Source organism: Sus scrofa, chromosome 1 (genome assembly GCF_000003025.6).
Source record: "Sus scrofa isolate TJ Tabasco breed Duroc chromosome 1, Sscrofa11.1, whole genome shotgun sequence".
NCBI lineage: Eukaryota > Metazoa > Chordata > Mammalia > Artiodactyla > Suidae > Sus > Sus scrofa.
The window spans coordinates 57399996-57424674 of NC_010443.5; the positions used below are offsets into that span (position 1 = coordinate 57399996).

At 44.4% G+C, this 24679-nt stretch overlaps 1 protein-coding gene across 2 annotated transcripts in view; it reads right to left on the minus strand.

Annotated features, from left to right (window-relative positions):
• Nucleotides 1-24063, minus strand: part of RRAGD (Ras-related GTP binding D) — a 50012-nt gene extending 25949 nt beyond the window's left edge. The window contains exons 1-2 of one of the 2 annotated variants that reach the window (XM_013992680.2): nt 17622-17743; nt 1931-2226 (exon numbers count right to left, since the gene is read on the minus strand). In XM_013992680.2, the coding sequence (XP_013848134.1) occupies nt 1931-2173 (243 nt within the window). In that variant the 5' untranslated portion in view covers nt 2174-2226; nt 17622-17743. 2 annotated transcript variants of the gene reach the window in all.

The following is a 24679-nucleotide window of genomic DNA, read 5'->3' on the forward strand; positions in this document are numbered from 1 at the left end:
TCTCCAAGAATGGTTTTCTAAGCGTGGGCTCAGAGTCATTATTACTAATAGTCTTCCTAGCTTTTCCTAATGCCAGTCGATCCACAGTTTCAGGGAAACTTCAAGAACCAAGCTTAAAGTTGATTTAGCACATTCCTGTAGGATTGTTGCTTTTCCTTCCCCCACAGCTGCAAAAGAGAGCCCTTGGGAGGGCCTTCCAGCTGGGCCACACATCAGGAACACTTTTTTTTTTTAATTTAATTTTTTTTCTTTATAAGGCCATATCTGCACATATGGAAGTTCCCAGGCTAGAGGTCAAATCGGAACTGTAGCCATAGGCTACATCACAGCCACAGCAATGCCAGATCCAAGCCACATCTGCAACCTACACCACAGCTCATGGCAACGCCAGATCCCTAACCTACTGAGCAGTACCAGGGATCTAATCCACATCCTCATGGATACTAGTTGGGTTTGTTACCACTGAGCCACAACAGGAACTCCCAGGGACACTTTCTGAGAGTGCCAGGACATGGAGAGTTTGAAAAGCGTTAATGTCCAGGCCTGATGCCTGATACCTGTGCCCTTGTCCTAAGACTGACCTGCCAGAGATGCACCTGCAGTCCTGCTGCTTCCCTTCCCTTCCTCCCCTCAAACCACCAGCCCTGCTCCCACTTCAAAGGAGAAAGGCACAGGGTATTAAAAAACCCAGGGTAGGAGTTCATGTCATGGTGCAGTGGTTAACAAATCCAACTAGGAGCCATGAGGTTGTGGGGTCGGTCCCTGGCCTTGCTCAGTGGGTTAAGGATCCGGCGTTGCCGTGAGCTGTGGTGTAGGTCTCAGACTCAGCTCGGATCCCGCGTTGCTGTGGCTCTGGTGTAGGCTGGCGGCTACAGCTCCGATTAGACCCCTAGCCTGGGAACCTCCATGTGCCACAGAAGCGGCCCTAGAAAAGGCAAAAAGACAAAAAAACAAAAACAAAAACAAAAAAAACAGGGTACCAAAGAGACCATTCAGAAGGCTGGTCTGACTACTGACAAAGTGGGCAATTCTAACACCTGGTAAATAAGGCTCTTTGCCAGTCAAGGGGCTCCTAATTCTTTTCTTTCAGCAAAGGTAAAGGAGGACACAATCGGGATATCTACTGATAAACTACTAAAAATAATTTTTTGTGATAGAATACTGAGTAATTTAGGGGCTCTAACTTGGAAGGAGTGTAGATAATTGAGTGAATGCTGTAGCTAAACTCACCCCATATCCACCTACTTCTGTGAACAAGGCTTCTCAGTACTTAGAGCTATATAAACAACAAGCAAAAATAGAATTGATGCAAAATTCTGTCTTATTCAAGCACAGATACATGAATCAAGTGGGAAAAAAATATACATTTATCTCAAATTTTACTTTTTATATGTAGTTACCTGTAAAATACACAATAGTCATGCCATCTTAATCAATGATATACTAGTAATAGTTACAGCAGTTTGATTCAGAAGAAAAATGTTCATACCTACAACTTTATCTTCCTAGGAAATAAACCATTTTGAAATGTAGATATATGTGCATTTTTGTTGCCGAGAATCTGTGATCTTTTTTAGATGTCTGCCAAGAATACAGGGTAGGGACGAGGTGAGGACACATGGTTGCTGTCACTGGCCTGTACAGTGGTCCCCTCAATCTAGAATGTTTCCTCATGGTTTGCTGAGACCACACAATCCCCTAACATGGCTTGTTGGGCATGAAGGGAGTCTTTTCCCCTTTGCAAAGCCAGAGAGCCTCAACGGAGAAATGCTAGGCTGGTTTTAAGGCCTATTCCTGACTGTAAAAAACAAACCAAAAGGATCTCAGTGGAGCTTGTTTTTTTTTGGGGGGGGGGCTATGGCGGGGCTGCAAGGTCTCCACCCCGCCCCCACCCCCACCCCCCGGCCAGGGCCCGGAGACTGAGCCTTACCTGGGAGTCTATGACAAATATCAGTGCTCCTGTTCCCCGGAAGATCATCTCATAGTCAAAGGTAGGGTCAAAAAAGTCAATCTGTCCTGGGAAGTCCCAAATCTGAAAATTTACAAAGGAGCTGTTGGAAACGTCCTCCCGGCAGATCTTGTTCGTGCTCTCCAAGAAGAGGGTTTCGTTGGGAGACATCTTATGAAAGACGACTTTCTGGATGGATGACTTGCCGCTCCTCCTCAGCCCCATGAGCAGGATCCTGGGCTTCACCTCTGTGCTGAAGGGGTCACTGAAGTCCAGAACTGGAAAAGCCACAGAACAAGGAGGGTGAGACACTGTCACGTCGGTTAAGGAGCCCAATTTCACTTCCACCTGTGATGGGATTTATGATCCACACATAATGCTATGTTGACAGACATGGACGGTGCTAATTCCTCGCCCAGATTGTTGAGGGGCCAGCTTTTTGTAGGTGCCAAACCCTGAAAAATACTGCTTCATGCCATCTCACAGCATCCTAGAGGGCCAGAAAACTGGGCCAATTCCCTATCCAGAGTAGGGACTCTGGGGGTGAAGAGTAGAGGTTTCCTGGAGCCCACCATGGGGGTGGGGGAAGGATCCAGACTCAGTGTTCCAGCAAAATCAAGGCCCTTTAGCCTCTGCACCAAGAGATGGTTGTTTGAGTTACACCTCAAAGAAACAATTTGGGATTTCATCAAAATTTTAAAATTTGGTGCTTCAAAGGATACCATCAACAAAGCGAAGACAACCCACAGAATGGGAGAAAACCTTGGCAAATCATATATGTGATAAGAGTCTGCTATGCAGAATGTGAGAAGAACACTTACAACTCAACACAAGAAAATGGCAAAGGATCTCAGGAGACATCTCTCCCTCTCCCGGCCAGGGCTCTCACCTACCACAAAGGCCTGGAAAATAAGTACACACCGGACGCCGTGGACCCAGACTGTGCCAGAGAGCAGATACACCTTGTGAAAGGCACACCTCTGCCCAGCCCACCCTGGCGCATGGCCTGCACTATCCAGCAAGACAGCGGCTAGCCATACATTATCTATGTAAACTCAGATTAATGAAAATCAAAAATTCATTTCCTCCTCATATGAGGTTCCTAGTGTAGTCAAATTCATAGGCACAGAGAATAGAATGAAGGGTTCCAGGGACTGGAGGGGGGGCGGGGAGAGTTAGTGTTTAATGGGTACAGAGTTTCAGGTGGGGAAGATGAAAAAGTGCTGGAGATGGATGGTGGTGATGGTTGCACAACAGTGTGAATGAATTTGTTGTCACTGAACAGTATCCTTAAAAGGGTTAAATATATACATATATAAATAAAAATATATATATTTATTTTTCTTTTGCCTGCCTGGTACAGCAGCTTGATGTGGGATCTCAGTTCCCAGACCAGGGATGGAACCTAGGCCACAGTGGTGAAAGCACCAAGTCCTAAGCACTAGGCCATCAGGGAACTCCCCAAAATTGTAAATTTCCTGTTTTGTATGTTTTACTGCTATCAAAAAAAAGTCAGTTCCTTCTAGTGTTCATAGCCACAACTGGTAAGGGGCTGATGTACTGGACAGAGCTGACATACACATTGTTATCATCACAGAAAGCTCTGAAAGTCAGCATTACTCTAGTCCCTGGTTTAAAAAAAAAAAAAAAAGCAGTCTTAAAATCCCTTGCCAAGGGTCCTAGAGGGATTAGGTATTACTGGATAAAAGTAGGAATTGGTAGAAAAGCTCAAAACCCTGCAGGGCTCTCTTTTCTTTGTTATTGAACCTTATAGTGTTAGTTCCACAATGTTCTTTGGTCCTAGAAAACCACTTAATTTCTGAGTATTGTTGCTACTTGACCAAGAGTGTGTACATTTCACAGATTCAAAGAAAATGTCACCTAGTGGTTAAATATTAGGCTCTGAAGTCAGCAAGATATGAGGTTTGAGCTATGAGACCTTGACAAGATGCTTAGCTTTTGAGACTCACTATCAAAACCCATAAAATGGAGTTGATAATGACAGTTAAATCTCATAGGGCTGTTATGATAATTCAATGACAATAAGGACCTAAAATAATTATTAAAAATAAGACTCATTCAGCAACTGGTACTGGGACAAACTGGATATTCACAAGCAAAAGAATGACGTTCAACTCTTATCCCACACCACATACAAAAATTAACTCAGAATGGATGAAACAACTAAACTTAAGAGCCAAAACAATAAAACTCTTAGAAGGAAATACAGGTATAAATCTTTTGACCTTGGACTAGGCAATGATTTCTCAGCTATGACACCAAAAACACAAGAAACCACAGAAAAAAATAAACTAGACTTCGGTACTTTGAAAGACATCATCAAAAAAGTGGAGACATGGGAGTTCCATGGTGGCCTAACAGCCAAGTATTTGGCATTGTAACTGCTGTGCCTCAGCTTCGATCTCTGGCCCAGAACTTCCATATGCCATGGGCTTGGCTGAAAAAAAAAAAGTGAAGACAACCTACAAAAGAAAACATTTGCAAATCATATGTGATAAGGGCCTAGTATTAAAATATACAAGGAACTCTTATAATTCAACAGGAAAAAGATAACTCGGTTTTTAAAAATGGCAAAAGATTTAAATAGACATTTCTCCAGACACACAAATGGCTGATAAACGTATGAGAAGATGCTTGATATCACTAGTTATTAAGGAAGTGTATATGAAAACCACTATGAGATGCCACTTCATACGCACTAGGATGGCTAAAACAGACAATAACGAGTGTTGGTGAGGATGTAGAGACTTTGGAACCCTCATACACTGTTAGTGACAATATAAAATGGTGTGCTTTGGAATATAGTTTGGCAGTTCCTTGAAAGGTTAAACATTGAGGCACCATATGACCCAGAAATTCCATTCCTAGGAATAAAGAAATGACAGCATATGTCCAAGTAAAAACTTGCATATGAAATGTTCACAGCAGCATTATTCATGATAGCCAAAAAGTAGGAACAATCCAATAGCCATCAACTAACAGATGGATTAACAACATGAGGTATATCCATATAATGGACTATTATCCAACAATTAAAAAGGAAGGAATTACTGATTCATGGCACAACATAGATGAACATCGAAAAAGTTATGCTAAATGAAAGAAGACAGGGAGTTCCCATATGGCACAGTGGTTAATGAATCTAAAAACCATGAGGTTGCAGGTTCGATCCCTGGCCTTGTTCAGTGGGTTAAGGATCTGGCGTTACCGTGAGCTGTGGTGTAGGTCACAGACACGGCTCAGATCCCACGTTGCTGTGGTTCTGGCATAGGCTGGTGGCTACAGCTCCAATTAGACCCCTAGCCTGGGAACCTCCATATGCCGAGGGAGAGGCTCAAGTAAAGGCAAAAAGACAAAAAAAAAAAAAAAAAAAAAAAAGAAAGAAAGAAGACAGACACAAAAGGTCACATATTATTTGATTCCATTTACATAAAATGTCCAGAATAGACAAATCCATAAAGACAGGAGGTGGACAAATAGAAACTAGACAACTCTAGTGGTTGCCAGGGGCTAGAGGGAGGGGAAAATGGGAAGTGACTGTTAACAGGTGTGTGTTTTCTTTGGGGTGATAAAAATATTCTGGAATTAAATAATGACGATGACTGCATACCTTTGAGAATATACTAGAATCACTGATCTGTATACTTTAAAAGGCAAATACTATGGCATGTGAAATACATCTCAATTTAAAAAAAAAAAAGGCTTCATGACTGCCAAAATAAGTAAAGAAAAATAAAAGACCTAGTATGAAACTTGGAGAAAGATCAAGAAAAGAAACCAACGTTTTAAGAAAAAAGGTAGAATATAGGCACATACAGAACTATACATACATTATTTTTCTAAATTTCTTTCCTGTTTCCTTCTGAGCTATACCTCCTTACATCTTTCTCAGTCCCTGGTCTTGATCTAAGCATAATCCCATAGAGACTGGAAAGAAATACTTTATCTCCCCATTGTAATTAACAATTTTTTCCAAAGCTCTACAATGATCTAAAATAGAGGTTGCTATTTGCTATCTTGGCAAATTTCACTTACTATATATAATATTTCAATGTTTGAATTTGAAAAAGGTCCAGGGAAACATAAACTTCAGGTAAAACAGTAAGTGAATAAAGAAAAAGTAAGTATGTATAGATGTGCACAAACACTATTCCACTATAAGCACTTGACCCCCATCCTACCCACACTTCTCCCATTCAACGTAGTTCAGTAAATTGCTGATGATATGAGACACAGTGATGTGGAAGTAAACCATCCGAAAGATCACCAGCTTTCTCCTTCATCAGTGCTACACTCACAGCATTGTCATTCAAGTCAATCTCAGCAAAAGCAGTTCACAAACTGAGAAAGAAAACAGGACTTCCAGGTTCAAAAATATCAGACTAATAACAGGTCATGGTCTTCCCTTTCCATACTGAAGCCCTAAATATAACAGAAAAGGTACGAACAATAAATATAAAGATGAACAAATAAACACAGATACTGAGCTAGAAACCAAAAAGAGAACTCTTAATTAACAAATTACTGAGAAATCCCCAAGAAACACAAAGGTCAGACTGAAGGGAGAACCTGCAGCCCCTGACTATGAATCGTAGGGTTCTGTTGGTAGAACGGGAAGCTCAAACAGGAACGGACGTGAAGACAACCAACAGGGTCATTATTTGGAGAATCGCAGTGAGAAGAGCCCAGCAAATAATCTCTGTGCACCACTGCTCACCCACCCAAACCCAACCTTCACATGCACTAGACTATCTTCCAGGTATAGACTATAGGAGCATAGGTATGTGCAAGGCAATTAACAATGGAAGACAAACTTTATCAAAACCAAATAATTTAAAATAAATATTCGTTGGACTTCCCTGGTGGCTTAGCAGGTTAATGATCCAGCATTGCAACTGCTGTTGCTCAGGTCATTATTGTGGCATAGGTTCAATTCTTGGCCTGGGAACATCTGCATGCCTCCAGACACAGCCAAAAAAATAAGTATTCATTACATTTTTTTTTCTTTTTTAGGGCCACAATTGCGGCACATGGAAGTTCCCAGTCTAGAGGTCAAATCAGAGCTGCAGCTGCTGTCCTACACCACAGCAACGCCAGATCTGAGCTGCCTCTGCAGCTTACAATGCAGCTTGTGGCAACTCCAGGTTGTTATCCCACTAAGTGAGGCCAGGGATTGAACCCACATCCTCATGAATACTAGTTGGATTCTTAACCCACTGAGCCACAACTGGAACTACTCATTTTTTAAAAATCAGAAACTAGAAGAGATCCCTGGTGGCCTAGTAGGTTAAGGATCCAGTGTTGTCACTGCTGTGGCTCAGGTCCAATCCTGGCCCAGGAACTTTCACATACCGTGAGTGTACCCACACCCCCCAAAAAATCAGAAACTAAAATTTCGGACAATGTAAACATAAGCAATTAGTGAAGGAGAGGTTACCAAAAAGTAGATAAAGAAATGCTAAAGCTCTAGTTAGAAAAGTACAATCTACGGAGTTCCTATGCTTAGCTTAGCGATAACGAACCAGACTAGTATCCATGAGGACAGGGGTTCAGTCCCTGGCTTCGATCAGTGGGTTAAGGATCTGGCATTGCCGTGAGCTGTGGTGTAGGTCACAGACTTGGCCTGGATTCTACGTTGCTGTGGCTGTGGCACAGACTGGCAGCTGCAGCTCAGATTCAACCTCTAGCCTGGGAACTTCCATATGCCGCAAGTGTGGCCCAAAAAAAGCAAGAAAGAAAAGTACAGTTTTGTGTCAAATTTTCAAGTTATAAGAATAAGAACTGGTGCTTGCTGCAGCAGCACATATACTAAAATTGGAACAACAGAGAGAAGATTAGCATGGCCCCTGTGCAAGGATGACATGCAAATCCATGAAGCATTCCATATTTTTTGCAAAGGGGAGGGGGAAGGAGTGAGATGGACTGGGAATTTGGGGTTAATAGGTGCAAACTATTGCCTTTGGAATGGTTAAGCAAGGAGATCCTGCTGTGTAGCACTGGGAACTATATCTAGTCACTTGTGATGGAGCATGATAATGTGAGAAAAAAAATGTATACATGTAGTGTGATTGGGTCACCTTGCTATACAGTAGAAAACTGACAGAATACTGTAAACCAGCTATAATTGGAAAAAAAATCATTATTAAAAAAAAGAGTAAGAATTGCAAACTAGTAGAAAATATTAAATATGTGCAAAAATGCATTAGAAAGGGGTCCAGGAGGATGCAAAGCAAACAGCAAAAAGGGGGTGGGGTAAGGATTTATGGGAATCATTAAAAAAGGATATGGGTTTTAGTTTTTTTTCCTTCTTATGGCCACACCTGCAGTATATGGAAGTTACCAGGCCAGGGGTCAAATATGCCACAGCAACACCAGATCTGAACCACATCTCTGACCTACACCACAGCTTTGCAGCCACGCCAGATCTGAATCCCACTGAGCGAGGCCAGGGTTCAAACCTGCATCCTCACAGAGACAGTGTCGGGTCCTGAAACAACTTAGCCACAATGGGAACTCCTGGGTTTTAATTTTAAAAAGAAAATACATTCACATTCAATATAATTAAAATTCCTTTTGAAAAAGAACAAAAACAAACATTTAATGTATAGGAGTCGTGAAAGACAGAAATGAGAGGATTAAGAGACAACAAACGACACACTGTTTTATGTTTTAATTTCCAAAGCTCAGAGATTAAAGTTGAATTCAAGTTTAAATTTAAGTTAAATTTCAAAGATACACAAGCTCCCTGAAAACTTTTTGATATTTTTTGCCTTTATGTGTTAAATATAAATATTTCAAAATATTCAACAGTCCTGCATTTTCTTTGTAAATGACTGTCTTAAGGTTTCTGTTGGTTTTTTTTCCCCAATATAACAAATATACTGGTTAATATATTCAAAGTAAATGACTGGCAAATGTCGGTTGGACAAAGATATGTAAAACATGGTTTCTGTCTTGGAGAAACCTTTAAAATTCAGTCTAGACAATGTGGTATTGGCACAAAGATAGGCAAATAGACCACTGGAAAAGAATAGGCAGTCCCGAAATAAACCTATACATACACGGACAACTGAGTTTTGACAAAGATGCAAAGAGAATGGATAGGCATTTTCACCAAATAGTATTACAACAATTGGACATCCAAATGCCCCACCCCAAAAGAATTTTTTTTTTTTTTTTTTTTTGCTTTTTAGGGCTGCACCTGCGGCATATGGAAGTTCCCAGGCTAGGGGTCGAATGAGAGTTGCAGCTGCCAGCCTACACAACAGCCAGAGCAACTTGGGATCAGAGCAGAGTCTGTGACCTATATCACAAGTCATGGCAACGCCAGATCTTTAACCCACTAAGTGAGGCCAGGGATCAAACCCGCATCCTCAAAGACACCAGTCAGGTTTGTTACTGCTGAGCCACAAGGGGAACTCTCCCTAAAACAATTTTAATCCAGTCTCACCATGCAAAAAAAAAAAAAAAAAAAAAAAAAAATTCAAAATAGATTATAGTCCTATACAAAGCCTGAAACTCTTTAACTTCTAGGGGAAAATATGACATTAGGTTAGGCAGAGATTTATTAGATACAACATTCTTCCCCCAAAATTGATAAGTTGGACTTTATTAAAAGAAAAACTTCTGGAGTTCCCTGGTGGCCTAGTGGTTAAGGATCTGACAATGTCACTGCTGTGGGTCAGGATCAATCCCTTGCCCAGGAACTTCCATAGGACATGGGCATGGACAAAAAATAAATGAACTTCTGCTCTTCAAATGACACCATTAAAATAATGATAATAAAAAAAGATAAGGGAGTTCCCGTCATGGCACAGCGGAAATGAATCTAAGAACCATGAGGTTTCGGGTTCAATCCTTGGCCTCGCTCAGTGGGTTAAGGATCTGGCATTGCCATGAGCTGTGGTGTAGGTCACAGACGTGGCTCAGATCTGGTGTTGCTGTGGCTGTGGCGTAGGCCAGCAGCAACAGCTCCGATTAGACCCCTAGCCTGGGAACCTCCATATGCAGTGGGTATGGCCCTAAAAGGACAAAAAGACAAAAAAAAAAAAAAAAAAGATAAATAAGCCACAGACTGAGAAAATATTTGCATATCATATATCCAATAAAGGATTTGTATCCAGAATATATAAAGAAATTTAAAAACTCATTATGAAGAAAACAAAACCCAATTTTTAAAAAATTTTATTTTGAACAAATTTTATTTGATTTATTTACTTATGTATTTATTTATTTATTGGCCACCCATGGTATATAGAGTTCCCAGGCCAAGGACCAGATCCAAGCTATAATTTCGACCTAAGCCACAGCTATGGCAACCCTGGATCCTTAACCTACTGTGCTGGGCTAGGAACCAAACCTGCATCCCAGCACTCCCAAGACACCACCAATCCCACTGAAACACAGTAGGAACTCCATAATTTGAACAAATTTTAAGCAAAGATTTGAACAATTTGTCCAAGATGATTGATGGAAGGTAAATAAGCACATGAAAAGATACTCAGCACATCATAATCATTAGGAAAATGTAAATCAAAACCAAAATGAGAAAATATTATATCCTCAACTAAGATGTCTAAAATTAACAAGAGAGGCAGTAACAAGTGTTAATGAAGAGGTACTAGAACTCTCTTACCAGGCTTATGTAAATGTAAAGTGGTAAAACCATTTTGGAAAACTGTCTGGTAGTGGTTCCTTAAGTTAAAGGGATAGAGTTCCCATCATGGCACAGTGGTTAATGAATCCGACTAGGAACCATGAGGTTGCGGGTTTGGTCCCTGGCCTTGCTCAGTGGGTTAAGGATCTGGCGTTTCCGTGAGCTGTGGTGTAGGTCCCAGATGCGGCTAGGATCCCGAGTTGCTGTGGCTGTGGCTGTGGCATAAGCTGGTGGCTACAGCTCCGATTTGACCCCTAGCCTGGGAACCTCCATATGCTGTGGGAGCAGCCCTAGAAAAGGCAAGAAGACCAAAAAAAAAAAAAAGAAGTTAAAGGGATATTCATTATATTGTCCCAACCATACCACTGCTAGGTACTTAACCCCCCAAAATGAAAGCATATATGTATACCAAAACTGGTACACAAAGGCTCATAACAATTTTATTTGTAATAGTCAAAAACTGGAAACCACTGACAGGTAAATAGATAAACAAATTGTGGTGCATCTCACCAATGAAAAAAATAAAGGACTGATACACATAACTTGGATGAATCTAAAATTAATGTACTGAGTGAAAGAAGCCAGTTGAAAAAGGACATACTCTACAATTTCATTTTCATAAAGCTCTAAAAACTAAAAACTTCCATCAACAGATGAATGGATTAAGAAGATGTGGTATATATACACAATGGAATACTACTCAGCCATAAAAAAGGATGAAATAATGCCATTTGCAGCAACATGGAGGCAACTAGAGACCGCATACTAAGTGGGGTCAGAAAGAGAAAAAAAAAACACCGTATATCACTTACATGTGGAATCTAAAATATGGCAATAGATGAACCTATCTACAGAACAGAAACAGACTGCCAGACATAGAAAACAGACTTGTGGTTGCCAAGCGGGAGGGGGAAAGAGTGTCATGAACAGGGAGTTTGAGTTTAGTAGATTCAAACGATTACATTTAGAATGGATAAACAATGAGGTCCTACTACAGTGGCACAGGGAACTACATCCAATCTCTTGCAATAGAACATGAGGAAAATAACATGAGAAAAATGTGTGTGTGTATGCATATATACATGATTGGGTCACTTTGCTGTACAGCAGAAATTGACACAACATTGTACATCAACAATACTTCTTTTCAAAAGTTGAAAAAAATTTAAATAAAAACTACAAACTAATCTACAGTGACAAATAGCAGACCAGTGGTTGCCTGGGACATGGAAAAAGTAGTACAGAAGGGTCAGAGGGAGGAACTACTAAGAGGTGAGGTGTAAGAAAATTTTTGGAGATGATGGAGAGGTTCAGCTTGATTGCGGTGATGGTTTCACAGCTGAATGCACATGTCAAAATTTATCAAATAGGTATAATTTAAACTATGTCAATTACACCTCAATACAGTTGTTTTTGAAAACGTAATCTCAAGGGCAAGAATGGAAAACTAAAGAACTATAGTTGCTCAGTAATAACCTCCCAAACAGCACGTGTTAGGTCCCTGCACAGCAGGGGAGAAATGCCTGTGGGCTGTGGGGAGGAAGCCAGTGGATTGCTGCTTTTTTTTTTTTTTTTTTTTTTTGGTCTTTTTGCCTTTTCTTGAGCTGCACCCGCGGCATATGGAGGTTCCCAGGCTAGGGGTCCAATCAGAGCTGTAGCCACCAGCCTACACCAGAGTCACAGCAATGCAGGATCCCCAACCTACTGAGCAAGGCCAGGGACCGAACCCGCAACCTCATGGTTCCCAGATGGATTCGTTAACCACTGCGCCACCATGGGAACTCTGTGGATTGCTGCTTTAAATGTAGATTTGAAACAGTGCAGTATTTGGATGGGGTTGAGGTGGGTGGAGGGGAGGAGGCTCTCCAAGAGAGGGAAGCCCAAATGTAGCAACTCCTGGCATGGGTCAGGAAAACATGCATGCAATGAAAACTCAAAGCAGCCACACAGGAAGGTGTCTTCTATGTGCCAAGCACCCTACACACCTCATCCCATCCACACCCCTTCCGGAGTAGATATTATCTGCCTCATTTCATAGGTGAAGAAACTCAGGCTCAGGAAGGTCAACTGACTTTCAAACTGAGGGTAGGCCCATCCAAAGCCCATGTATTCTGAGTGTAACACTGCTTCCAGTCAATGAAAGCAAAACTCCACATTAAGTACAAAACCCAAAACTAGTCTTTTCAGCATGTGGTGCCGGGAAACCTGGACAGCCACATGTAAATCAATGAAACTGGAACACACCCTCACACCATGCACAAAAATAAATTCAAAATGGCTTAAAGACTTAACATCAGACACCATCCAACTTCTAGAAGAGAACATAGGCAAAACCTTCTCTGACATCGACCTTACAAATGTTTTCTCAGGTCAGTCTCCCAAGGCAACAGAAATAAAAGCAAAACTACGTAAGTGCTTATAAATGTCTTTATTTCTTCCGAATTCATACTAGATGTGGATGCAGATTTTAACTTCTCTCCAGCAGGGTCTGCAAATCTCTATGTGGCATGATGCCGTTGCCCTGGAGGTTGGATCTCCTCCTCCTGGGAGAGTGGGGAGGGGATGAGATACTGGGAAAAGGGGAGGGAGTATATATGCGTGTTACACACACAGGGTGGCTGGGAAGCGAAGAACACCCACAGCTATAACGTATACATACAGCTGGAAGTGTTTCCTGCTCCCTGCCAAATTCAAGCATGAGCCACCAAGCGTAAACAGCTGCGAAATGGTGGGTTGGATCAGCAAGAGTCCCATCAACTCTGTAGAGACCCCTTACACCCTTGCAGGTACATTTGATCAGATTTAGCTGGCATGGGAAGAAACACACTGTGTGCCAGGGACTCACTAGACATTTCTACAAACTTTACCCACCAATGAGGAGGTACAAGTCTGTTGTACACTCAAAGAATATGGGGGAAGGAATTGCCCAAGGTCACAAGGCTAGTATGTGCTAGAGCCCTCACCTAGGGCCTTAGCTACCCATGAGCTGGCACTAAATGGCACCAAAGACAAAAGAAGGGACTAGAAAATATCAGAGTGAGTGGTGTATGCTAAGAGTAAATCATGCTATGAAACTTTTAAACTGACTTATACATAGATGGGTTCTGGTGCACAATATAACTTTTTTTTGGCTGCCCCCAAGACATATGGAAGTTCCTGGGCCAGGAATCAACCCAAGCCACAGGTGGGATCTCCACTACAGCTGTGGCAATGCTGGGTCCTTAACCCACTGCGCTGGGCCACGGATGGAACCCTCGCCCCCGGAAGAGACAGCACCAGATCTGTGTCACTGTGGGAACTCCATAAGTATATTTTTTATTGGGGACTCACAGTCAAAAAAATTTGTAGGCCACTGCCATTGATTAGGGGAGGTTTCTTACAACAGAAAATCCCGCTGAGGGAGTCCCTATGGTGGCTCAGCAGGTTACGAACCCAACTAGTATCCATGAGGATGCAGGTTCTATCCCTGGCCTCACTCAGTGGGTTAAGGATCTGGCGTTGCAATCCAAGCCGCAGCTCCAATTCAGCTCCTAGTCTGGGAAATTCCATATGCCACAGCTGTGGCCCTAAAAAAGCAAGAAAGTAAGCAAGCAAGAAAGATACAGTAGAAAATTGACAGAACACTGTAAAGCAGCTATAATGGAAAAAAATAAAAATCATTATAAAAAAAAAAAGAAAGAAAGAAGGAAGGAAGGAAAAGCCCGCTGACAAAAACTTCCCTCTAATCCTCTCCCACTTTCTCTCAAATATCCCTGCTTCTGAAACCCTAGAGGATCTCGTTACACTCTGGGAGGGGAAGCAGGGAGCTTCCATCAAGAAAGGAAGCTGGCCTCCTGCAGAGGGTCCCCCACCCCATCACACTTCCCTGGGCATCATCCACCTGCTCAAGTTTGATAAGAACCCGAAAAAAGTGAAAGAAAGAGGATGAAGGAGAAGCACTGCTTTGAAAAGGGCAACAAAAGGGCTGGTACTTTATTTTTTAAAAAAGGGAAATCAGAAAGGAACTACACAAGACTGTGGGACTAGAGATGGGACCCCAGAAAGGACTCTTTAAAAGTTCTGGCAGGGTTTGGAGGAAGTTGCTGGAATGAGGTGAAATCTACAAGAGGGCAGTTTGTTCCCGTTTCACCCTGAATGTCTGCCAGTCGGCCAAGTGTTCTGTTTGACAGGGCTCAGCTAGGGGCTGCAGACACAAAGGAAAGATTCATTCCTTAGTGATTAGAGAGGAAAATAGACAAGAAAAACTGACAACTCCAATGTACTGCTGTCTAGGTATCATGGGTTCAAGCGAGAAGTGTCCCTGGAGAAATAACATCTGAGTGTGTGTGTGTGTGTGTGTGTGTGTGTGTGTTTGAAGCCACACCCTTGGCGTATGGAAGTTCCCAGGCTAGGGGATCAAATCGGAGCTACAGCTGCTGGCTACACCATAGCCACAGCAACTCAGGATCCAAGCTGCATCTGCAACCTCCACCACAGCAACACCAGATCCTTAACCCACTGATCAAGGCCAGGGATCAAACCCGCATCCTCACGGATACCAGTTGAGTTCGTTACCGCTGAGCCACGATGGGAACTCTGAACATCTGAGTCTTAAAGGAGGAAGCATGAAAGAGATGAATGAGGGAAAGGTCATTCCAGGAAGAGATTTGGGAATGTAGTTTAACAACAAGAAAAGCCTGTACACAGTCCAGGGGCTGCCCGCAGCATTAAGAATGAAATCCAACTGCCTTCTTCCCCCAAAAGGCCCTCAGTGGGCTACCCTCTCATTCCATGCCTGTTTCATCTTCCCTACCAGTTCCTTACCCTGCAAGCACACTGACCCTCTGCTTCCTCACCTTCGGGTCTAGACTCACTCCCTCCTCTGCCTGGCCGGCTTTCCCCAGGCACCCCAGGCTCTTCTTCCCACTCAGCCCAGTGGCAATTTTATCTCCTCTCACCTCAATCAGGCCCCATCACTCCCTAACCTCCCTGTGTCTTCTTCACAGTACATCACTGTACAAAGCCATTCTTTTCATTTTATGTTTGCCATGTTGTCTATTTGTTTATTGTCTGTCTCACATATATACATGCAAGTACACTGTAGCATGTGATGTGAGCCCCCAAAATATCATTGAATAAACTAGTTGATGGAGAGGTAACAGGCTAGTTGATGAATAAGATGCTGGCAAATCTGGATTTTACTCCGAGAGTCATGAGGATTTTAAAGGGAGACTAACATGATCAGATTTACACTTTAGGAAGCTCACTCCAGAAAGAGACTCCCCAGAGGGCATCAGTGTGGGGACAGTGAAGGGGTCTAGAATAAGCCACCAGAGTATAAAAATTGTTTTGAGCTAAAGGCGCTGGAGTTCCTGAAATCCCTTATTTGCCTAAAGCGAAGCCTCCCCAAAAACTCAACTGTCAAAAATCTCCTCCCCAGGAGTTTCCTGATGATCCAGCAGGTTAAGGATCTGGTGCTGTCACTGCTGTGGCTTGGGTTTGCTCCCTGGCCCAGGAAATTCCTTTCTCATGCCTCAGTCAAAAAAAAAAAAAAAAAAAAAAAAAAAAAAAAAAAAAAAAAAATCTCTCCAGGAGCAACTCAAATCTTCTCTTCTTGGAGAATGAGAGAAGTCAGCCCCACAGCAAAAGACATTGTCACCAAACTCTTATCTCCCACCTATTCTCTTATGAGCCCATTGGTCAGTCCAGCGATTTGTTTTTCCACAATGCCCTTTCCCCCATCCCCTTTGAAGTCATTTTTTTCTCCCAGAGGTGCCCCTCTGCCCCTCCTCATCCTCTATTAAAATGGTATATAAGCCCCAAATTCTAACTGCCTCCTTGAGACAAATCAACTCTCAGGCATTGCCACTTAATTAAACCTATTTTTCTCTTGTTCATGTCAGTTTAATATGCAGGGCTCCAACTCAGAGCCTAAGAGTTTTTCCACCCTGACAATAATTAGGAAGCTGTTCTAGAAACACAAATGAGAAGCATGCAGAAATGGGCAGAAGGAATGGATTCATGAGAAACTCAAATCAACTCAGTAGTACTTGATGATCCTCTGAACACGGAGGACAAGGGAGAAAGAAGCTTTAAATTCTCGACTTGGAAGACCAAGTGAACAACGGCCGGTTCGCCGAGCTCGCAAAAGCAAAGAGGCAGAACAGGGACTTGAAGTTGTTGAGTCTGGAGTGCCTGTCTGCCTGTGGCTCAGATAAAGAATAGATCCAGGGCCGCAGAAGGCAACAGAATTCTGAAGCTGCGGGTGGGCTTGAACCTGGCAATGCAGGTTGCTGACGTGCTCCATGACTTGTGGGGCTGTTACCCCCTTGATCTTGTTGGCTGAGAGTGAGTGAGGACACACTGGAGAGGTTTTAGCCTTGGCCACCATGAAACAGCTCAAACCAACCCGCTCCAAACTCTTACCACCTGCAGTTCCCATTTACTGACCTCCCACATTGCCCACAACATCACCTCTAATCCCCAAATCCTTAACGTTTATCCTTCACAGGTGTGAAAACTGAGGGAGGACCCAGTGTTTACCATGATAAACACTCTATAGATGTGTGCTGGTTGGGACCATTAAATGAAAGTGATTGAACAGAACGTGAAGCTGAACTAATTAAAGCTTTAAAAAGAAAGTCCACATCTGACTTTGGCCCAGACCAGCACACAGGTATCAAGAGGATGAGCTTTATGCCCAGGTCAAGTTTATCCACTACAGTCAGGGGCACTGTCTTCCACTGGGTCCTGTTATTACCTAAATTTCCCAAATAGTGCAGCTTTGTAACTAGACTGCCGGAGATCCCAGGGAAACTCAGTCACCCCAGGAGCAGCATTATGGAGAGGGGTCATCACACTGGGCCCTTAGGAGCTTTTGACACTGCAGACTAATGTCTTAATCCAGAATTGGCAGAGCCCTGTCCCAACTAACAGCCTTCAAAAATACATAAGGGAAGGAGAAAGACAGATCAGGGCCTTGGGGACAGGACTGTCTGGGGGCCCCATGCAACTGACCTGTGGGTGGGACTGTTCACAACAATGAAGGAACCAGAAATCAGGAAAACTGGAATTGAAAGACAGTGTGCACCTCTTTGCAGAGTTCTGACACGGTTGGCCCTGGTTTCCTGGGGGAGGAGGAGATCTGTATGAAATGCACTTCGTAAATTCTGATGTATCAGACAACAGGGAGCGCTTATAATTAAGGAAAGTTCTCCAAGAGGTGACACCTTTGAACAGACCCAAAACCAGAAAATAAGAAAGATTTAACAAAAGGATTAGGATAGTGTGATAGCAAATGGAATAGTTGAAAAGTACTGAGTTAGTGCCAGCCTGGGGTTAAAGCCCAGCTCGGCCACGTAAACGCCCGTACATGACCCAGAACCAGTGAGCCTTTATTTCCTCACCTACTGGGGTCTGTCAGTGGGTGCGCGCAGCCGTGCACACACACACACACACACACACACACACACACACACAAAATCTTCCTTTTTTCTTTTTCTTTTCCCAGCCCAAGCCTAGGTAACGAGAGAGTGCTTTGTGGAATGTGACCACAGTGAGAGGCTCACTCAGCCTTAAGAAAAAGTGAGAATGTCTTTGCTATTAGTATTCTGAGGGGTCCGCAAAGGCTTACGGTTCTTTTTTTTTTTTTTTTTTTTTGTCTTTTGTCTTTTTGTTGTTGTTGCTATTTCTTGGGCCGCTCCCTCGGTATATGGAGGTTCCCAGGCTAGGGGTTGAATCGGAGCTGTAGCCACCGGCCTACGCCAGAGCCACAGCAACGCTGGATCCGAGCCGCGTCTGCAACCTACACCACAGCTCAAGCTCATGGCAACGCCGGATCATTAACCCACTGAGCAAGGGCAGGGACCGAACCCGCAACCTCATGGTTCCTAGTCGGATTCGTTAACCACTGCGCCACGACGGGAACTCCCAATAACACTTCTAATGTATTCTGACTTACCAACGCTTCTGCAAGAAGGGAAAAGTGTTTTTGTAAGCTTTTTTCCTGTTGCCAATCAATCACTCTGAGTGATCAAGGTTGGTTTTGCATAGTCCTATTTTACACACTGAGAAACAGAGCTGGAATATTCCCCAGAGGTCTTCAAGAGGAGAAAGTCCACCAGCTCCCTGGGCCTTTTAGGCCACGAGTGAAAAATGCATCTGTCTTGTGTGTCACAGCAGAACCAGGAAAAGCCACTGTCACAAGAGTGCTTTAGAGATGTAAACTATCACATTTGGAGTGGATAAGCAATGAGATCCTGCTGTATAGCATAGGGAACCATATCCAGTCACTTGTGATGGAACATGATGGAGGATAATGTGAGAAAAAGAATATATATATGTGTATATATATATATGTATGACTGGATCACTTTGCTGTACATTAGAAATTGACAGAACACTGTGAATCAACTACAATGGAGAAAATAAAAATCATAAAATAAAAAAATGTAAAAAAGAGTGCTTTAGAGCCCTCTTTAAGAGAGGATTAAAATATCGCCTTTGGGCAAAAAAGAAAGGTAAGGAATACAAGAATAAAAGAGGTAGAGAAGAAGTAAGAAAAATGATAGAGACAGAAGTGACTGTGGTGGAAGTGAAATTGTGTCACCAACTATGGGAATTAGGGTGGTAGGGGGAACAAATAAAGCATGAACTCTGGAACACGGGCACCCAGGCACTGAAAAAGACAATCTTCAGAGCCATACCCCTTACCCAAAACTCTAAAACTTGGTGTTTCTGCCTCTTTCCTGTTAGAGTGCCCCATGTCTGTTCTAACATTAAAATGGGAGAGACTGATTGATTTATATTGAAATACAGTTGACTGAGAGATTTCTTTTGTTTTTTTGGCTGCACCTAGGGCATGCAGAAGTTCCCAGGGTAGGGAATGAACCTGTGCCACAGCAGTGACAATGCCGGATCCTTAATCCACTGTGCCATCAGGGAACTCCGAGAGATTTCTGTTAAAACTAGAAAACCAATATTCTGATACCAAGAATCACTGAGGAGTTCCCATGTGGCTCAGCAGTAATGAACCTGACTAGTATCCATGAGAAGCTGGATTCCATCCCTGGCCTCATTCAGTGGATTAAAGATCCAGCATTGTCCTGAGCTGCGGTATAAGTCACAGACTCGACTCATGCGTTGCTGTGGCTGTAGAGTAGGCTGGCAGCTGCAGCTCTGATTTGACCCCTAGCCTGGGCCCTTCCATATGCCATGGTGTGGCCCTAAAAAGAAAAAAAAAGAAGGAAAAAAAAAAGAATCACTAGAACATGTTTATAAAAATATGCTAACTGTATCTGAATAAGCTCTGGGCCTAAGGTGTGATCTTGTTCAAAACATTTTTAACTATTCTGTGTTTCCATCTATTCCAGCACTTACATATCTCTAAATTTCCAGGGCTAGAAGGTCAACACAACTCTTTTTGGACAAGGCAGAGTTACAAGAGAAGGGACTTAGATTTCCATGAACTTGACCCTCTCCTAAACCTTGCTCAGTTCCAGCTCCAGAAAAGTCCCCCGGCATATCTGAGCCATAGTTTCAGTATCAGAACAATTCTCTCAAGAAACAATAAGATAAATTTACTAATAATTTTAAAAACAACTTTAAGAATTTTTTGTGCCTCCAGTAACCACCTAAACTGTCACTTTCTCAGACCCTGAGAGTGCACAGGTTGCTATGGAAACAAAATCTCACTTAGCTGGACTATGGGTACACATCTTAGTCAAATTTCCCTTAAAAATTGAAAGGGGAGTTCCCACCGTGGCTCGGTGGTAATAAACCTGACTAGTATCCATGAGGATGCAGGTTCGATCCCTGGCCTCAATCAGTGGGTTAAGGATCCCACTTTGCTGTGGCTGTGGCATAGGCCAGTGGCTACAGTTCTGATTGAACCCCTAGCCTGGGAACCTCCATATGCCCTGAGAGAGGGACAAAGAAACAAAAAAATAAAGAAAAGAAAGAGACTTTGGGAAAAAATAATTTCACTTTCTGATTAAATATAATCTTTTTTTGGCCACGCCCGTGGCATGAAGAAGTTCCCGGGCCAGGGACTGAACCCGAGCCACAGAAGTAACCAGAGCCACAACAGCGATAATGCTGAATCGTTAACCCACTGAGCCGCTGGGGAACTCCCTAAATATGATTTTTTAATTACTTTCTTTGTTATTATAGGTTTTAAAGCACTATAATTTACTAAAGACAAAGTCCAGGTGCCTAAAAATAATTGTTATTTTTGGTACAATTGTTTTTTTAATGACTTAATTACTGCCTCCTCTCTCTGGAGTTTTATCTGGAGCCTAAGAGTTGAAGGTGAGACTCATCAATGATTAATGACCCAGAATGGGGTTTGAGAGGTGCCCAAATCTGTCCTTAACAGAACTAAAGCACTGGAAAACACTCTTGCTATTCATGAACAAAATTTGAAGTGCACGCCAGAGAAGTGCAATTTAAGTCTCAACTTAACTGCACTACAGTTTTCAAACGTAGCAAAATGTGGTCTAACTTACAAGGTACTAGGTTTAAAAATAAGATCAGAGGTTCCTTGTAAGACTACAGGAAATAAAATCATACTATCTACCTTCAATCACATTCTTTTGCACAGCAATGCTGGTCAGGCCTGCATCTCACCGGCAAGGGATAGATTTCTGAACCTCATGGAAAAAGCCTCAGGTCTCCACTAAGCTCAGACACTAAACCAAATCCATTAGGTGAACAGGGAGGAATTTAGAGAGAAACGCTTTGCCCATGGTTATAATGCAACATGTGCCCAGGGCCCATTAGAAATCAGAATAACCATTTGTTGGCACCTTGATGTCTCAGGAACTGAAGGCCACAGGAACTTAAGTCACAACTCCCAGCCTCCACCCTGCCCCCCATCCCGACTCCCCAGGACCATTATTAGCTGGCATGACAGTCGTCAGGGACAGTCCTTGCTAGAACTGCTGACTGAGGGGCCTATCTGCCACTCTAGAAAGCAAATGCTCTGACAGAGATTCTGCATTCAGGCCCAAGCCAAGGGACATGTGGAAAGAACAGGGGCCCAAAATAATGGAGGAAATCTTCTGAGAACAGACCACATCCACAACAGGCCCAGGTGGAGAAAGCCCAGACCAGGCTTCAGTCATGTATGTTCCTCCTACCAGACAAATACACTCAGTGCTTTTACAGCCAGATTCCAGTTTGATCCCAAGAACTCAGGAGGGAGGATTTTATTACTGAAGTAATCAAAAGCATCAGTTACAGGCAGGTCTGCCTCTGGTTAGGAGCAGCAGGGAGCATGTAACACCAGGCTCTGGAGAAGCCCTTTGTTCAGGAAATCCCCACCACCACCAAAGCCAAAGTGTTAATTTCACTTCAGAGTCCCCAAATCAAAATTTTAAAGTGCTTCCCTTGAAGAACTGCAGAATAAATAAACAGGTCCCAGGCTTTCCCTAGAACCCAGTCTCTGGCCCCCAGGCCAATATCAAATTACAAGGTTTTCCTTCCTATATATAGCCTATTTCTTTCTTTCTTTTTTTTTTTTTTTAAGCATCACAAATACACCCTATTGTGTGTCTACCACTTCAAATACCTTGCAAATATTTCCTAATTCTGAATCTCTCAGGAGCCTCCTAAGAATCTAGGAGGAGCTAACAAATGCAATTTGAATAATAATGAGGTGACTGAACAATTTAATTACCAAAGGTAGCCCCAGAGACTCCGACAAAAGGATTGAAAGCCTTTATCTACAAAAATGTGGCCACGTGCTCCACTGTGGGACCAATTAAGGGGAGTGCAGAAGAGAGAGGCGCACAGGTGCCTACACGAGTTTAAGCAAATGGGGAATTAGCACAAATCCTCTCTGGGGACGGACACTGCCAGAAAGGGTGACTGGGAAAGCTCCTTTCTCATCTATCAGGCTCAAGGTTTAGTTAACTTTCCTCCCTTTCTGATTAATTCAAAGTAGCACCTCCTATATGTAAAATAATGAAAACTAACCCCCCGGAGAACCGCTTTGTATGGAGACTAAGTTCAAGGAATTTTCAATAAAAGTTCTTCAAAATCAACAGTCACGAAAGTACTTTTAATCCCTTACACAATTTCTTCAAAGTCAACAGTTCAAAAGTTAGTTCCACCTTTAGGATGCAGACAGCTTCGCCTAGATATTATGTTTTACCAGCATTATTCCACTGACCTTTCCAAATGACCTTACAATAAGGAACTTTTTCCTCGCTTTGGAGGGAAGCAAAAAAGATCAACTTTCTGGAATCCTAAAAAGCTCTCAACTTCCTTAGGCCTTAAGAGTTAAATGCAGGAAGCCCCCACAGGCTCAACAATTGCTAAATCCCGCTTGTTGAACAGGAAACAGAGTTTGCTTCTGAGTGGCCATGTATTCCCCCGCCCCGCGCTCACTAAGGGCAGGCACTGCCATGCCCAGGTGGTGACACTGAGCAGAGATTAGGTGTCCTAACAACCGTATTTGCCTGGATCTCCGGAAACCCGCTGCCAATTGGCGACTCCCTTATCACCTGGGCGCATCTCCCCGCCGCTCCACGGGTGCCTGCGCGCGGAAGATCTGGGCGGCCCCAGGACCCCTCCCGCGGCGACACAGGGCAAGACTGACACCCGCAGCTGCCGACGACCCTGCCAGTCACGCTGCCGCCGGCTGCCTTTTTTAGCCACAACATCTGACCGCAGCTTCGACAGCAGCGTTCAGGGATAAGTCCCAGGGCGCGCCGCGGGGGTCCCCTCCTGTCCCCAGCCCCTGCAGTGAGCTTGGAGTGAGGGAGAGTAGGTACTGGTCCTGGAACTGCCAGAGAGCGCGCGTTCCTTCTCCCCAGACGCTACCTCTCAGCCCTCTCCACCGATCTCGGCCCCCCTCCGCTGCCTGCACTCGGGCTCCCCCATTTTGCAGCTCGCTGTGGCTCCTCTGACGCCCCTCCCCACCCCTACCCCGTAACTCGGCTCTCCTGGATTCCCTCCAAGTCGCGGCCCGCGCGCCTGGCCTGGCTGGGGTGCGGGCTGAGGACGCTGGGGGCGGGGGGCCGAGCAGGGAACCCGGCGCTCACCTCCCTCCTCCGCCCCGCTGTCCCGCTCGGCGTCCGAGGAGTCGGGCCCGTCCCCGTAGTCCGCTAACCCCACCAGTTCATCCTCCTCGTCGTCGTCCTCGTCCTCCGGCTGCGGCTTCCCCAGCACCTGGCTCATCGCGCCCTCGGTCGTCCGTCCCGGGGGCGGCAGGGGTCCCTAGTGGGAGGGCCAAACCTTCTGGCCTGCGGCTCACAACCTATTTCTGAATTAGGGTTTTGTCTGGAGGTTCGCGGGCAGAGGCGGGGACCGCGCGTCCCCCGCGGCGGTCGGCGTCCAGGTCCGGGTCCCGCAGTTCCCAGCGCGCCCGGAGCCCCCTGCCCCGCCCCGCCCCGCCTGCCGGCGGAGGAGTCAGCCGGAGCGCGGCAGTTCCTCCCCCGAGGAGGGAGAGAGAGACTGCGTGACCCAAGTCACCTGACACACACTGTCACACACACATACACACACACACACACCGCACGGGCGCGCGCGCGCGCTTTCCCGGGCGCAGGCACCGCTCACTGGGGCGCTGGGGCCCAGGCCGCGCGCACACAGACTCGAGGGAAACGGGGCGGCACGGGGCCCTCCACTCACCCAAAAGCGCCCACAGATACACGCTCAGTACTCCGGGATGGGTGCAGTCACCCACCGCGGCTGCGCGCCCGTGACCCCACGCGCCCCTCCTGCACGTGGCCCCGCACAAGCGAGCGAGGTGAGGGCCTGCACACCCTGAGAATCTCCACCAACCCACCCACCCCGACACACACCCGCTGCCTTGGACGCCCTTCTCCAGGTTCCAGTCCCAAGTGGGCTGCCCCCACAACACTGCCTGGCCCGGGCCCTCTCTCAGAGCTGCATGCCTAGGACATCCCATGGATACTGAAGCGCCCCAAGAAGAAAACTCGGGAGAAATGCACCAAAGAGGCGGCGCAGTTTCCATAGCAATTGCATTTTAGTCCCCGGTTATGGTTCAAAGTGCTTCCCAACAACAACAAAAAAACCATACGTATTCACTAATCAGGCCTACCCTGCGG